This window comes from Schistocerca cancellata, chromosome 4, assembly GCF_023864275.1.
Source record: "Schistocerca cancellata isolate TAMUIC-IGC-003103 chromosome 4, iqSchCanc2.1, whole genome shotgun sequence".
Classification (NCBI taxonomy): domain Eukaryota; kingdom Metazoa; phylum Arthropoda; class Insecta; order Orthoptera; family Acrididae; genus Schistocerca; species Schistocerca cancellata.
In genome coordinates this window covers 632,586,567-632,604,809 of record NC_064629.1, presented here as the reverse complement: position 1 = coordinate 632,604,809, position 18,243 = coordinate 632,586,567, and the positions used below count along the sequence as shown (strand labels likewise).

Below are 18,243 nucleotides of genomic sequence, written 5' to 3'. Positions count from 1 at the left end.
TCTCTTTGGTTTTGATAAAGATAAATGAGAAATACTGTACTAACTTAATTTGGAAGAGTTACTAAATGTGATGTGGAAACAGTTACATTGTTTTTAAAAATCCACAGATGAAACATTTTTATCTCAGAAATTACTTATTAAAATGGATTATGGATCAATATTGATAGTAAGAATATTGAAATACTACCAATTAACTACTGAAACATTTGTAGAAGTGTCCCAGAACTCACTTCTGCTCAAGAAAGCAGTTATTTCATGTAATACTAGCAATTAAATATACTTGAAACATGTTAAGAACTTCATTGAATTTAGAACTACCATTAGTCTCATTGTAAATTCCATCTCATTAAACATTTTTATGCTTTCTCTAAAATTTTCAAGTGTTTGTCACGCTATTGTTTCCTTTGAGTATTGGGGGACTGTACCTGTAGTTCATTATGTAATATGATCAACTGCATGCATCCTCCAGTACTGTTACTAACAAGATAGCCACACACAAGCTTACTAACAATCATTATCCTAGTAAATCACTGGTTATTATGATTACTGATATTTGGTATATAGTGATATCACATTTAAAGTATGTTTTCACATAATAAAGATCTCAGGTATTTTGAACTAATTTTAATTGAAAGTAATTAGTTCAGTAGCTCTTACCCATTGAAAATAATAGTCTCATCCTGAGATTTTGTATCTGTTACCATCATGTAACTGACTAGAAGACCATATACTGGAGCAGTGGCTTTATCGAGATATATTTCCATTTGCAACGGTGTCCCTGGATTCACATTCAACTCTCCAGTTACAAGTTGCCCTCCTTGACGAACACCAACTCCTAATGTTGGTGCTTCAACTTTCTGCTCAAAAGTATAGCTCACTTCTAAGGCACTGTAATAAAAAATAAAGCAGCTCTTAGACTGTCATACTTAGCCAAACCCCTTTACACTATCGGAAAATTATTGATTTATCACAAAAATATTTAGCACATATTGGAACAAGACAAAGCTGAATCATTGTATAGTTGCTATTTACTCCAGGACAACCATTAGAAAAAGAGTAAATAATTTTTATTGTAGGTGGGTAAGATTTTGTGTGTGTGTGTGAATTATATGCTACTAACTGCATGGGTCTTTTTCTGTCTTCCTCATCAGGACACAAAAACAATTAAGACTTCTAGGAATTACAGTTAATGGTCCCATAACAATTAACCCATAGTTGACCGAAGTGAAAAAAAGTCTTAAGTGAGAATTTTCAATAACAGAAAATTAAATTACTTTTCTCACAGAGAATGACAATGAAAGGTCACTCCATTTGACAAAGAGGCCCTCACATGTAATGCAGCTGTCAACTTCAGTTCAATCTAACTTCAGACTGAAGTTTTCGATAAAATAATTGAGGTACAACTCATATTTCACATTTGAGTTTGAATATGAGTAAAATAATATTTGAATGCATTTTCTTTGCATCTAATGTGGCATCTACTTACTTTATGTCCTGGGAACAATAATGGCTGAACATAGTAGGAAATGAGAGCAGATTTCTGGTATTGTTGCATTTTTCTTAGGAGAACTCCTTTTAGCAGCTGGGTTAATCATCAAATCCTAATTTTTGTTACACTGTGCAATGATGTAAATGGTATTTTGCACATATTAATTTTTTGTCACTAATCAGACTATTATACTTGAAGGTGACCATGAGAAATTTTGGAGTCACTACAGGGCTTATGCTCCTTCACATCATGCTCTCCAGAGTGTTGTTGCAAGAAAATATTTTGCTCATCACTAGTTTTGAACAAATTAATAACACTGACCAAGCCCGACTTTTGGTCAGCACATAACTTGAAAATAAACTGCATGTGGCTGCTACAGATGGGACATGTTGCTCTTACTGGAAAGATGTCATTTCTCCCATTTTCATATTCTTGGCTTTGTATCCCTGATGGTCTGATAAAATCTCTCTCTCTCTCTCTCTCTCTCTCTCTCTCTCTCTCTCTCTCTCTCACACACACACACACACACACACACACACACACACACACACAATGTGAATACCATGTTACAACAGGTTCGTATGTTGATACATAACATGTCTGCACAATATCATTCGATGTCATTGTGATGCTATGCACTGTCTGAAGCAGAATCCAAATGAATCACTGACTTATGTTGTTTCTGTAATAACAGCAGTTTTCTGTGGCATATTCCTTCAGGAGAAGGCACTGGAGTAGTGTGATTTCAATACATTATATGCTGACCACAGAAGTCCATTGCTCTCATAAAATGTTTGTAAAAATCCAGAGTTGTGTATTTTATTCTGTCATTGTGATCATAGTTTCATTTACAAATTTGGCATGATGGCTACTATGTCTGTATGAGACAGGTAACAGAGCTATAATTTTTCTATTTTGCACACATTTAATTTTATCTGTATGGTGTTTGCTTCTTCTTGATTCAGTTTTTCCTAGCATATGTGCTCAAATTCTATCACTGTATTTCCCTTGATGATACTGAGTATTGGTCTAGTATATGCTGTCATTATTGCTTTGAAGATAGTTTTGATTTTTCAAACTGCCTATAGCTACTAACAGTGTGTTACTGAAGAGGGAAAGCTTCTCAAATAGTCGATTTACTGCAATTAGGCAATTTACTTTGTGGTTTATGTTTCTTCCTTATTCTTATACTGAATATTTTGCATATATTTTTTTGTCTTTGATTACTTTAGAGAATTGAAAACTAAAAAAAAAAAAAAAAAAAAAAAAAGGAAGAAGAGTCTGAAAAGCACTGCATAAAAATGTTTAACTAATCACAGATAAATCCTTGGCTAGTGACACATTAAACATTTGCAGAAAATAATCAACCATAATGAAATTACATATATTATTAAGAATATAACATTACATCTAATATTTTCAAATTTAAAGCTATTTTAACTGTTAACATACCTTACATGATTCAAGGTTGCTATCACAATCATGAAATTATTATTGTGGTTACTCACTCTGCTTCTTGAAAGCCCACAGGCAGCACACTTCTCCTAGTCAAGGTGTGGTTCACTTGCGAATTCACAATACACTTTGCCAAAATCACTTCTTTTGGCTCTTCAGATGTCATTTCAACTATAATTCGATGGTAATATATTTTTTGTCCCTTTATAAAACAAAAGTATGTGACTGTGAAGGCACTTCAGAATATTTAGATTTTGTTACAACTGTTGAATATACTTATGTTTTTAATGTTATATTTTGCTTATAACAAAATTTACTTCATAAGAGATAACAAGATACACCACTGTATATACAGAATAATTATGTGAACACATGTGTTAAATGCTTATATACTTAAAATGTAAACATATTTTCATATAATTACTTCATGGTCTACACATGAAAGAAGAGAAAGCATAAGAAACAACAGAATCTTGAACAGACTGAAACTGTTTAGAATTGACATCACTTCGCAGCATGCAAAAATAAATTAATTTACTACCCTCAGCTTCACATTGAGTTCATAGATTTTCAGAGATTTTGCTAAAGCTGCTCACATCATCAACTCTTTTACAGATCAAACTTAAACTACAGAACTACTCAGATTTAACTAAATATTAAATGCAGCAAACATATACAAAGAAATTGTTTGTGATGCAAAGGGTGGATTTAACATGTGTTATCCTGTTGAGATGCAACATTGTAAATCACAGTATCATACTTTTCAGGTGTATTGAAATGAATGACAAGACTGGAAACATGGCTAGGATTGGATGTTGAATGGTGTGGTTTAGTGTTTGACTTTTATGGGAGAAGCGACTGCAAATGGTATATTGACCGTAAGTAATATTGGTAGGTGTCAATTGGTATAACCATATTAGTGTTAAGGGATAGAAGCTCAGTCATCAAACTAAGTGCCTGTGTATATTCCTAAAATTCAGTGCCCAAATGCCTTCATAAAGATGGTTTTATGCGTAAAGGCAAGTAGTGTTGTAAACATTTACAAAGTACCTAAGGAACAGGATAATTCAAGGTGGACTATTGAATATCGACTAAATACATAAGTAAGAACAGTTGGTTCTATTCAGGGCTGTATTCTCATATTTTCTGTACTATTTTTGTTAATGTTCTGTACTATGTTTGTTAATGTCACCTAATATAATGTTAACTATTCTGTAAACCACATCTGGTCAGTCATTGCTTTTATATGAACAGTACACGGGGAAAGGGACAATCTGTAAGGTCCCTTGACTTCAGTCCTATTACCCATTCATGGGAATGTTTTCAGAAAACCACTCTGTAAGTGTTTCAAAACTTTCTCCAAATACAGTTGTTGTACATATATATCAGACTGGCCTACTGCCTTCTTAGGTTAAATGGTCGAGTTGTATGTCTCAAGTTGCTCTTTGATGTGCTCGTGCATCATATAAAAGTTTTTTACTAGCCTTTTATTTAGTTTTAGAACTGATATATTTTTATGCCGTTTGGTTCTAAGAGCATTGTGTTTCCTTAACATCTTAATTTTATATCACTGTTTTTGTCTTTCCATTTTGCATATGTGTGTTGCTTATTTACTTACAGACAAAAATGTTACAATTTGTTTTCAAATTGGTGGGCTCTGGTCATCATTTTCACATCAATTTGTAAGGGGCAGTATACATGTATAACACATATAAAATTTTATTATGAGAATCGTAATATTGTTACACTCCATCCTGAATTTTCCATTGCTTGACATATAAAATTTTACTTCATTAAAATATAATAATGGGATATGAAAGAGATGAATGTGAATATTTACAAACTGAAATCCAGGCTTATTTCCACATACTATATGGAAACATATAAGTTACATATACTTTCCTGAACATGCCTCAGATTTATTCTGTATGGTTTATCTTAATATGTTAATGCTAGCCATATAGAAGGTGGTGATGCATAAACAAAGTTATGAAATACCAACTTACAGTAATTTCATTTGTCACTCGAGTCACTCCACACTGGTAAACATCACTTAATGACAAATTGAAAGTCAATTTATTGCCTTCAGTTTCTGGATGGCATGCTGGATCTGAAAAATGGATAGAAAATACATAATATATATTTATAAAAATGCTAACTATAACTCAATAACTGTCTTCTTACATAAGTTAAAACAAATTGTTATGACACAAAACACCAGTAATGGAAATGAATTGTAGTTTCCTTCTGTATATGCATGTTCATTAGGTATTTCTAGAGGATAAACAGACTATGACTGGAAAAGTGGGGTATAAATGTTATGTTTATTTGAATGAAATCTGTTCATATGAAAGGAATGGTGTCAATAAGAATGAAATTAATGAAATGAAATGAAACAGTGAAACCCATTCAGAAGAGCTGAAATGTCACTGGAATGAATATGCCATAAATGTAGTTAACAATATAAGCTTGTGCACAAACATTACATTGGAAGTTGAACATTTCAAAACAGATTTCACTGATACCACTGCATTTCAATAATTTTATCAACACTGATTTTAATCATATATATATATATATATATATATATATATATATATATATATATATATATATATATATATATATTCCGAAGGTAAGTCTTTCCGCTCCCGGGATTGGAATGACTAATGACTCCTTACCCTCTCCCTTAAAACCCAAATCCTTTCGTCTTTCCCTCTCCTTCCCTCTTTCCTGATGAGGCAACCGTTGGTTGTGAAAGCTAGAATTTTGTGTGTATGTTTGTGTTTGTTTGTGTGTCTATCGACGTGCCAGCGCTTTCGTTTGGTAAGTCACACCATCTTTATATATATATATATATATATATGCGTTTTTAGGTATATTTTTCCTTCGTGGAATGTTTCCTTCTATTATAAATATATAATGTCTGCTTGTGTCTGTATATGTGTGGATGGATATGTGTGTATGTGCGAGTGTATACCCGTCCTTTTTTCCCCCTAAGGTAAGTCTTTCCGCTCCCGGGACTGGAATGACTCCTTACCCTCTCCCTTAAAACCTACATCCTTTCGTCTTTCCCTCTCCTTCCCTCTTTCCTGATGAGGCAACAGTTTGTTGCGAAAGCTTGAATTTTGTATGTATGTTTGTGTTCGTTTGTGTGTCTGTCGACCTGCCAGCACTTTCATTTGGTAAGTCAGATCATCTTTGTTTTTAGGTATATATATATATATATATATATATATATATATATATATATATATATATATATATATATATATATATATATATATATAATAGGGTAAGCAAGGATCCTGTGTCAACTCGTTTCCTCTGGTAGTACTAGCACTGAATGCACAAAACCTGGTTATTTATTTGTAAAAATTGTATGAAAACATATCTAACCTATAATTATTTCCTCTAGACAGCTGCTTCTGTTCTGTAGACACCTTGTAATCATTTGGACAAAAACCAAGTCTATGAGTCATTTAATTAACTGTGTATTTGGTTGGCTTTGAAAAGTTAAGCTGATGGCCTAATCAATCATGGCAGCTGCTGTGATATTCAAATAATTAAAGTTTCAGTCATGATCAGCAACAAAATTTCATTTTTCATGACTTATTTATTACACTTAAGGTACAGCACTTCTGAATGAAAGTGTCTTACATTATCTCATATGCTGGTATTTCATAGATTTCATTTCCACTGATCCCTTTCATTTAATTTCAAGGACTATAAATCACTCCCTATGATATACTGCAGTCCTCCATAAAATCCATTCTCCCATTGGCACTATTCACACATACCATGATACAGAAGCTCTATTTGTGGTGATTGGAAGAAATAAGAAGAAACATCAGTGACTTCAAAAACTTGAATAGGGTTTGGAGGCTTGCGCAGATTTCTTAAATGATTAAAATTGGTTGCTTTCTGTTACCTAATTTCATTGCTGATTACACTGATCCAAGCATCGCATTCCAGAGGTACAGAAATCCTGTCGTTCAGTTTCTGCTTTATCTTCTGCATTTGCTCTACAGTCATCTTTAGGTCAACAATGCTATGTAATCGTCCTATAACAGCAACATTCCCTAAGCAAATATTCCAATTATTTGAGATTAGTGCAAATGATGAGTGGATAATCAATGGCTGAGTTCATTGCCAACTTTTCACATGTGGTTTTATACTACACTAAAAATTATCCAGTCCACTCATTTTGCTAAAAATGGTTGATTTGGATAGAGCGTAAGCAGTGGAGCTCATAATTTGTCTCAGATGTTGAGAAGACAACCTGAAGGCACAGGTCAAAGACAATAACTAAAGGCAGAGCAGAAATGCAAGGGAAGAGGATACAGAGTTTTCCCATGTATTGGTGAGGATAGTTACATGTTGTGCACAAGTATAGAGGAGAGGTCAATAAGAAAATTGTGGAAGACGGTGCATTGGTATATGACTGCAATTGAAGAAAGGGAAAGAGAGGAAGCAAAGCTCGAGCATATAAAAGGGAGAGTGTACGGTGAGGGTGTAATTGGGAGCAAGACATGGTATGGGAACAGGGATAGTGCTAAGAGCAGGACAAGAACTAGCAGAGATTGGGACTAGAAAGGTTGTGGTACTGAATACTGTGTTTCTCACACAGTTTTTCACCAGTAAAATGTGGAAGAAGAGGAAAAAGGTGGAGGATACAGGTTGCAGAGGTTGAAAGAAATTTCACTTCCCATTTATATGCCTTCCTATTGCTCAACACTTCCTATATATAGTGATTGGCTGTCTTTACTAGTTTCTTTCTCTGTTTAGGTAGAACTATTTTTAATGTTGTGCTCAGGACTGGGTTGGGATCATTTTTTCATGCAAGCAACATATCATTTGGTGCCTCCTTTCTCCTCCCCTAGTTGTATACTTTTACCCATGCAAGTTTTTGCTGCTAATTATGAAATATTCTGTATAAAAATTTTGGTCTTGTGGAACTCTCTGGTGTCCCTTTCTGTTTGACAGCTCAAGAGGACAACTGTGCTGCTTCTGCCTTAAACCAGCCCTGGGTCTATTATCTCTTGATCATACACAAATATGATTTGTAATGGTATGCATGATAACCAGAAGGTAAGAGAACAAACATGTCAAATACACTTATTTTATACAGAATCATAGAATGTGTTAACATTGGCCATCTTCATAGACACCTGCAAGTCTGCAAGTAGGGGAACTTTCACTCCCTACCCCTTGTTCTGAAATATGGAGTACAGACTTTTCATTTAGTACATAATAATTCTTTTACTTTATAGTGGTGAGTGGACAACCATCAATTCTCTGGGTTGTAATAAGTTTTTTGTGCCACTTATAAAATTGGCATGACATGTCTCAAAACTGACCAACTCATTTACATTAAAAATGACAGTTTTAGAGTCATGCCTCACTCCCCTGAATAAACTGCTGTGTGTGTCCATTGCCATCTTTAGAATGTATGGCTGAACTTGAAATGATTGTAGAGATATCCTGTGACAATGTCTAACACACACAGAAGTGTATAATATGTCAATTGCTCTACTCCACAGACAGTACATTATTTTTGTCTTAAGCATCTGGAAGCCATAGCCTCTATTAACATCAACAAAATACTTCTATGTCAGATTCTCTACTATGCCACTCACATGAATATGGATCACCTGCAAAACATTCACTGATATTACATTAGTTCTTAAGATTGCATCTGATTTGTTTTGGTTAACTGTCCTTATTCAAGTTTACTCTATATAAGTATTTGTTTAGAAGACAAATCTGGTAGATGAGGCAGGTAATTCTGTTGATGTTACCACAAAAGTAGTATTCCAGAAAAAAACACTCTGAGTCTCTTTGATGATGTTTTGTTGCAGATATATCAGCTGCAACAAGCACATGCAGAATGTTCTTCCAAGGATAAACAGTAATGTCTTGCAGTGTTTTCTATTACCTTAATGGTATACAAATAAAATTATGGAACAAAATATGAATTGCCTTTGTGGTAAAAGTGGTAACACATGCACATATCTTGATTTGCTGATCAACTGAGCTAGTGATGCAATGATGGAACTGGATATATACATATGAGAAGAGTGAGGTTCAGCTCAGTAGTACAATAATTACATGTTGTTTAGATGAGCTAGCAATGTAGTTATTTAATGAACTTTCTCATGCTCATATTTTCCCAGACAGACTTAAATATGCTGTTGTTAAGCCATGTCACAAAATAGGAGAGGAAACAATAATAAAGAATTACCAGCCATCTCATTATTGCCACTATAAAAAAAATTGAGGTGACCACCTGTAATAGAATTTATAAATCCACGGTACAGAGAAACATTTAGCACAGTACTCACCTTGACAGATGACATAATAATTTAATTAAATTATAAATTATTACCATTGGGACTGTTTTCTGACTTTACTTACATGAACATGACACACTCATGCAAAAGATAAAATATTATAGAATATAGTACACAAAGCCAGTTCATGGCATTTATCTTTAACTGTGTGTCAGAAAGCAATGTGTATCACTTAACAACAACAAGTGCACATAATTTGAAGGAATCTGACTATTTTAAGTCTGCTGCTGTTCCTGCGCCGGCCGGAGTGTCCGTGCGGTTCTAGGCACTACAGTCTGGAACCGAGCGACCGCTACGGTCGCAGGTTCGAATCCTGCCTCGGGCATGGATGTGTGTGATGTCCTTAGGTTAGTTAGGTTTAATTAGTTCTAAGTTCTAGGCGTCTGATGACCTCAGAAGTTAAGTCGCTTAGTGCTCAGAGCCATTTGAACCATTTGTTGTTCCTGCTACATAAACAATCTTCCACTTGTATTGTCATAAGATAATAAAATAATGGTTCACTCAGAATTTAAAGCAATCACACAGAGTACCACATGGTTGTATTTTCAGTCCTTTGTTGTTTGTTTGTGATCAGCAGGGTGATCCAGCTAATACATTCACCTAAAATATTTCCAAACTCATTTAAGATGCCATAATTCTGTTTTAATCGAAGTCACATAGTCTGATGTCATAGCCACATTAATTACATAAATATTGATATGAACTTGGTTTTTTCAAATGGAACTATAGTAATTTCTTCTTCTCAATCTCTTCTTCTCAAAGTGACCCAATAATTACAAAAATCTGAATTTGAAGTTTATCTGTTCAAAGCACCAACTCACTTGCTGTCTCACGTATAAATTCACGATTTCACACCCAAATGAGGAAATTCGTTACTTCAGATAAGGAGGAAACGAGCAATGTACTGCCGAAATAGTGGTATAAAAGGGGAACAAAGAAAATTTAGCTTTCTGTTCTGCCTGTGTAATACAGATGTATAAAGTATTGGTTAGCTTTTTTTTTAAAAAAAAAAAAAAAGTCTTTCGCAGCAGGTAAAAGGCAACCTGCAACGAGCGGAGTGAGTGAAATAGATGTTCTGGTAACTCGTGCCCACAATTCACACGTTAGGTCCAGAGAAATTGAGAGTGTTTCTGTGATATTTCATTCTAGTGTTGTTCACGTTTTGTGCATAAACAGCTTCAATGCTAATCACGAGTCACTTCACTCGTGGATTGCCAGGCTCTCTATTCGCTTGTGGCTGGGTAAGTGCTCATCCCGTTCTTTCTTGATGTTGAATAGCACGCGAGACGTCACCATTGGCTTGCACATTCGCCTGATTTGACACTACTGGACATTTTTGTTTCGGGTAAGATCAAAGATAAAATCACTGCACAAACTTCGACTACCTTGTGCTTGATTGTTGACGAAGGTCCGAACGTATGGTTTAGGTTCCCACATACGTGAGTGAATGAGACTTTAAGTAATAGAACTCAGTATGTGGCCTTGATTATGAGTGTTCATCAGAGACAGGGATATCGTCAGGAGGGCCCTGGGGAAGTGTGATATTACTTCTCTTATTCCCTACATGCATAAATAATTTGACAAGCACGCTGAATAGCAACCTGTGGGTGTTTGCGGATGACGCTGTGATATACAGGTGGATGTTGTAGTTGAGTGACTGCAGGAATATACAAGACGACTTAGAGAAAGTTTCTAATTGGTGGGGTGAATATCAGCTAGCTCTAAATGTAGAAAAAAGTTGATGAGGACGAGTAGGAAAAAAGTCCTGTAACGTTCGAATACAACATTAATAGGGTATAAATTGACACAGCAACTTCGATTAACTAACTTCACGTAACGTTTCAAACAGATATGAAATGGAATGAGCAAGTCAGTTTAGTTGTAGGGAATGCGAATGCTTGACTTCGCTTTATTGGGAGAAATTTGGGAAACTGTGGCTCGTCGACAGAGGAGACGTCCTATAAAACGCTAGTGCGACCCATTCTTGATTACTGTTGGAGTGTTTGGGATCCCCACCAGGTTGGATTAACGGAAGACATCGAAACAATTCAAAAGCAGTCTGCTAGATTTGTTACCGGTAGGTTCAATCAACACAAAGGATTACAGAGATGCTTCGTGAACTCAAATGGCAATCCATGAGGCTTGGTAAGGCTTGGTATCTCCACAAAGCACTATTAAAAAAAAAATGGCTCTGAGCACTATGGGACTTAACTTCTAAGGTCATCAGTCCCCTAGAACTTTGAACTACTTAAACCTAACTAACCTAAGGACATCACACACATCCATGCCCGAGGCAGGATTCGAACCTGCGACCGTAGCGGCCGCGCGGTTCCAGACTGAAGCGCCTGGAACCGCTCGGCCACCCAGGCCGGCAAGGCACTATTGCACGCAAATTTAGAGAACCGACATTTGGAGCCGACTGCAGAACGATTCTACTGCCCCCAACGTGCATATCGTGTAAGGACCATGAAGATAAGATGCGAGAAATTAGGGTTCGCACGGAGGCTTTTAGACAGTATTTTTCCCTCACTGTATTTGCGAGTTGAGCAACAGTGGAAACGACTAACAGTGGTACAAGGTAGCCTCCGCCATCCACCGTACGATGGTTTGCGGAGTATGTATGTAGACGCAGCTATAGATATATCCAAGAGGATCTACAACACTGTAGTGCGTGCATCGATATCAAAGGGATCTCTTCAGTTTTTCTAGAAGCTCTTGCACCAGAGATTACAGTGCACGGCCGGGACTTTGAACACTTGATGACATAAATGGAATATTATGACCACCGTCTTTTGTGATACCAGTATCCTTTTCTGTTGCTGTGTATCGAATTTACTTTTTTTTCATGGGTCTGGCAGATATAAGAGCAGTACTGTTACTGTGGTTGACTGGTGAATCAACCTTAGATACCACATCCTATGCCTTTCAGTTCGTGTGTCGTTCCAACCAGTTGTAGCGAAGTGGATACAAAAGTTACGGTATATACGTTAATACGGGATTCCGCATAAGACTGCAATCTGTTTGATTTTCTAAACCGATAAACCTAAGTTCTAAACATTTAAATCTCCCCGGAACTACGGGCATGGATTTATCTCGGTAAAGTGTACGATACTTACGACAGAAATTATTATACCGTAGTAGAAGTTGGAACAGCGAGGTATATAGCCTATAACTATCTCCGTTATTGATATTGTCGCAGAAAAAGGTAAGAAACTGACTTTTAGTGTGGTGCAGTTGATACGGTATTGAACTCATATGCAAAGGATAGCCGGCCCTTGTGACCAAGCGGTTCTAGGCGCTTCAGTCTATAACCGCGCGACAGCTACGGTCGCAGGTTCGAATCCTGCCTCGGACATCGATGTGTGTGATGTCCTTAGTTTAGTTAGGTTTAAGTAGTTCAAAGTTCTAGGGGACTGATGACCTCAGATGTTAAGTCCTATAGTGCTCAGAGCCATTTGAACCATTTGCAAAGGACCATGTGTGTAAATTTTAATTTCTGTATCTATTTCTAGTACCTTCTAGATGTGTCAAGAAGTAATATTCTGGAAGGTTCTGTGGATGTATATATATCGTATAATCTTCCGGCTGGAGGCAGTTCCCTCCGTGCTCTTGTGCATGTGTGTGAATTAAGTTCTCAATAAACCATTCACTCAAAAATAGTGTCGTTATTCAACTAGCTACATCTAAGGACTCCTGATTCTCGCTAGCTACGTGACGTTATTCTGGTGGAGGCGCGGGTATTTGACATCGTGATCGCGCGCATCTTTGACGACACAGTGGCTCCCATCAGGCCGTCGTTATCGTGACGAGAAACCCGCGTTCGGGCCATACTCTACTGAGCGGAATCTCGGCGACTGAAGAAGACGAGATGTCACCAGCCATTTGCCAATATATAAGACATCCAGCTGTGTTCTCTAGATATGATGGCCAAGTGGTTAAAGGGATACTAACGTATTGCCACCTTCAACAAGTGGGACGAAACGGTATGCTTGACTAGTGCATTTTTCTGCTTGGAGGGGACCACCAAGCAGTGGTATGAGAACCACGAGAAAAAGTTGATAGTCTGGGAAGTACACCAGACGGAATTACAGAAGTATTTTGGAGACAACCAGTGACAGAAGCGCCATGCAGAAGAAAAATTAAAATGCAGAACACGGCGTTCAGGAGAAACTACAAGGTCGTAAAGTCAAGACGTCTTGGAGCTGTGCACAATTGTCAACCGTCGAATGAAGGAGGAAGAGAAAGTTGCGCATCTCATGAAGGGGGTTGTTGACGATATGTACCAGGCTCTTCTACTGAAGGAAGTGTGCACAGCAAACGATTTCATAAAATGGTGCCAGTAGATTTAGACAATGCATCAAAAACGAATTGGCTGCAAGGAGTTTGAACAATTTTCAAATGTCATATTGATGGCTGCGTTGGAGGAAGAAACACGTTTGACGAAAGTCATTCGTCAGATAGTGAGGGAGGAAGTTCAAAAGGCGCTGGGAGCACCCTTCGAACCAAAAACCGAGACGCTGCAAGAGATCACAAGGGAGGAAGTGCTACAGACGCTAGTAGCTCCAATCTCTCATCGTCCAACTCCATCGAAAACGGTGAAACAGTCGAGGGGAGGACGAATATATGCTTCTACAATACAGCATTAGGATCCTGTTTAGGTCCCACGGAAGACTGACGTCTAGAGAACCCGGGACAATGTGCCAACACGTTCTCATTGCTGGCGACCGTGACATGTGGTGCGCTACTGTCGAGAAAGATGGTAGGTATTTAATGATGACCGTGCCAAACCAACGCAAGCAGAACTAAACTGATGCCAGTGACAGGACGATGAAGAAGGATGAGATAATGTATTTACAGGATGTCACTGATCACCATTGCAGCAAGCTTGCTGCTGAAGAGGACACTCCCCCACAAGCTGATCAAGATCTCCATCGCTGTTTAGAAGCTTCAGCCGATTACCTACCCGCTGCAGCCTGTAAAACAAAATGGTGTGACCTTCCTTGGGGGTAAATCCTCTGTCATCGATCATTACAAAAATGACGGAAAACTACGTTGATATCCTCATAGATGGCCGACCAGTCTGAGCTCTTTTGGACTCTGGAGCATCATATTCAGTCAATTCGGAGAATTATTTCCACCAGTTGCAGAAAACCATATTCGTCGACAGCAAAAACTGTCCGCTGAAGGTGGCTAATGGGAAGTATGTACAACTTACAGAAAGATGCATTATTTATGTCTGTATAACTGGTCACACACAGCACTTTGAGTTCATCATCTTACAAGAATGCAGTCACGAAGTCATTCTCGGATGGGACTTTCTGTAAGATTCTCAAGCAGTAATAGATTGTGATTGCTCGAAGATTATGTTAGACGAGATAAGAGGCGGTGGAGAGGAAGATACACATCCTAGTGTATGGAGACTATGTGTGCTACGATCATTTTTGCAGCCAGTGCTGCAGAGGTAACTGTCATGTGTGATGCCACGCATCAATCTATGGATCTCATAGTGGAATGTAATAGAAGAATATCACTGGAGAAAGACTTATTCATTACAGCTTCTGTTGTCGCATTTAAAATAGATTTGGCGAATTGTGGGTAGTTAACCGCTGCAAAGAGCCACAGATCCTTCCAAGACGCATGTGCATAGCAAACGCTGAGCCGTGAATTGAAGAGCAGCTGAACATCATAGAGACCTCCCGTAACGAGTCAGAAATTGAGATTATCACTATCACTACAAGACAAGATCTTCAAGCTCGGCTATCGCCAGACCTAACAAAGGAACGACAGGAAAAGCTACTTGCCATTCTTCAGGAGTTCTCTAAATGTTTCGATCCACAGGTGAAAAGCAAGCTAGACAAATCGAAGGTGAAGCGCTGTGTTAACACTGGCAATTACCAGCCAATCAGCCAGTGAGCAAACCGTGTGTCAGCAATGGAACGCCAAATAATTCGTGAAGAGATAGAGAAAATGATGAAGGATGATGCCAGTCAGCCATAGTAGAGCCTATGATCGTCACCGGTGGTTCTCGTCAGAAAGAAGGCGGTTTTGTGTCGATTACAGGAAACTTATTAAGGTAACTAAAAAGAATGTTTTCCTCTTCCACGAATCAGCGATACACTGGACTGTCTGAAGGGAGCGAAGTTTTTCTCAATCGTGGACCTGTACTCAGGGTATTGGCAAATCGAAGTAGTTGAGGCTGATCGTGAGGAAACTGCTTTTATCACCCCTGAGGGCTATATGAATTTAAAGTAATGCACCAGCAAGTTTCAAATGGGTGATGGATAATCTTTTACCCTACTTCAAGTGGACATTATGTTTTTGCTACTTAGATAACATTATAGCATTCTCCGAAACATTTGATGAACACATAAAAACACCGAGAGCTGTTCTTAAGTGTCTCAGACAAGGTGGCATAAAACTTAATCCAAAAAAGTGTCTCTTTGGAGCAAGAGAAATCAACATACGTGGATATCTTGGGTCAAACGAAGGTGTGTGGCTTGATCCAGAGAAGGTGAGAGCTATAACGGAATTTCCTAATCCTAAAAATAATAGTGATGTGAGAAGCTTCCTTGGACTCTGTTCTTGTTACTGGCATTGTATTACAGACTTCTGTACCAAAGCCAGGCTGCTCCAAGTGTTTTTATAAGCTGATGCTAAATTTATCTGTGATAAACCTCAACAAGATTCTTTCAATACTCTGTAAATAGCTCTGACGACTAACAATGTACTTGGTCTGTATGATGAGAGAGCACCTGCCGAGATGCGTATAGATGGCACTGCGTATGAGATTGGTGCCATTCTGGTACAAATTTCAGATGGAAAAGAGAAGGTAATAGCTTTGCTTCCAGGACACTTACAAAAGCCGAGAGAAACTACTCAACGACGGAACGAGAATTTCTTACTGTTATCTGGGTCATTTGTAAATTTCGACCGTATCTCTTTGGAAAACCATTGACAGTTGTTACAGATCATTATTCGCTTTGTTGGTTGACAGGCTTTAAGGACCCATCAGGATTACTTGTCAGGGCGGCACTACATCTTCAAGAATACGACATTACCACAGTGTACAAAAGTGGAAGAAAACATCGAGATGCTGACTGCCTCTCAAGAAACCCCATGGAAGATCATCAGGAGAATGATGCAGATAGTGACTGGCTCACTGCACTCCATGATCTCTCCGATGAACAGAAGAAGGATGTCAAGTTATTACAAATTATACATGCTTTAAAGCACTCAGAGGACGTGAAAGTAGACTTTAAGGTAATTAATGGATTACTTTGCAAGAAAAACTTTGACCACTTTGGAATGAGGTGGCTACCAGTGATTACTAAATATATGCGCTTAGATGTTCTGCAGAAATTTCATGACGCACATGAGGCTGGTCATTAAGAATTTATTAAGACATATAACAGAATCCACAAGAGATTTTTCTGGCCATAATTATTTAGGAGTGTTCGTCACTATGTGTCACACTGCTGAGTGTGACAGAGAAGACAGGCGGTTCCTCAGAAACCACCTGGACAACTCATACCAATTCCACCAGCAGAAATGGCTTTCCAACATGTTGGGATTGACCTCCTCGAACGATGCCTGGCGCCTGTTAGTGACAATAAATTGAGTATTGTTTGCACTGAATATCTAACATGCTATGCCATTCCAAATGCTGTGAAAACAAGTGATGCATCCAAGGTAGCCACATTCATCATGGAAGGTATTGTATTAAAACACATTGCCCAAGGATCGATAATTACGGATCGAAGAAAGAGTTGCAGTTGAACATTGTATCAGAGGTAAACCATTGGTGCAACATTACACATCACATGACGTCTGCCTACCATCCACAAACGAACGGCCTTAGGGAACGCCTTAATAAGACATTGGCCGACAACGTCGAGCAGAGCAACTGGGAGAGGTGTAACCTTTTGTGATACTCGCCTACAACGCCGCCAAACAAGAGACTACAGTATTTACGCCATTTTTCCTCGTGCAAGGGCATGAGGTAACTACGACGATGGACACTGTATTTCCGTTGCATCGTGACAACATGGACGACGATTACATTGGCCAGGTATTATCCACAGCTGAGGAATATCGATAGTTAGTACAACTCCGCTGGCTGCAGGCTCAAGAAAATAGTCGCCGAGGGTATGATGTGAGTCATCATTCTGTTGCCTACCAGCCTGGTGGCCTCGTCTGCGTCTTCACTCCGGTTCGGAAGGTTGGTCTCTCTGAGAAGCTCCTCAGGCGCTACTTTGGACCATATAAGGTTATAAGACAGTTATCTCACGTTACTTATAAAGTCGAAGACTTCGACCCCAACACAAAACGGCGAAAGATTAGAGAAATAGTCTATGTCCTTCGAAAGAAGCCGTATAGGGATTCAACAGCCCAGTATAAATTCGTAGCCCCAGCATCATGCATCAAGCCGGAAGGTGACAAAAGCCGTAATGTTGAAGTATGTTCTAAGAAGTCCACTGCCAAGGCGGGCAACTTGCCATCGGGAGTTGAAGTACGCAAGACCTACGACTCGTTCCCGGACTAGGAAAACATAACATCGGGATTCTGGTCTCTTACGAGGGAGCAATGTCGCAGAAGAACAGAAAGAACTTAGTGTTAGTGTGGTGCAGTGAATATGTAATTGTACTCATATGTAATAGATCAGGTGTTCGAGACCCATCCCGTGTGTAAATTTTAATTTGTATATCTATTTCTAGTGCCTTCTAGATGTGTCAAGAAGTAACGTTCTGGAAGGTTCTGTGGGTGTAAGCATACTGTGTAATCTTCCGGCCGAGACAGTTCGCTCTGTGCTCTTATGTACATGTGTTACTTCAGTTCTCAATAAATCTTCGTTGAGTTAAATCTAGTGTTCGTTATTCAAGTAGCTACCAAAAGGGCACCCGATTCTCGCTAGCTACGTGACAATATAATTATGAAAAGATACGGTAT

The 18,243-nt window shown here is 38.2% G+C and overlaps 1 protein-coding gene across 1 annotated transcript in view; it reads right to left on the bottom strand.

Moving 5' to 3' along the window:
• The window catches only part of LOC126183204 (uncharacterized), a 131,505-nt gene that overhangs the window by 28,776 nt on the left and 84,486 nt on the right, over positions 1-18,243 (bottom strand). Inside the window, exons 3-5 of the mRNA XM_049924978.1 lie at positions 4,951-5,054; positions 2,998-3,146; positions 658-888 (exon numbers count right to left, since the gene is read on the bottom strand). Coding sequence (XP_049780935.1) covers positions 658-888; positions 2,998-3,146; positions 4,951-5,054 — 484 coding nt within the window. The remainder of the gene's footprint in view (positions 1-657; positions 889-2,997; positions 3,147-4,950; positions 5,055-18,243) is intronic.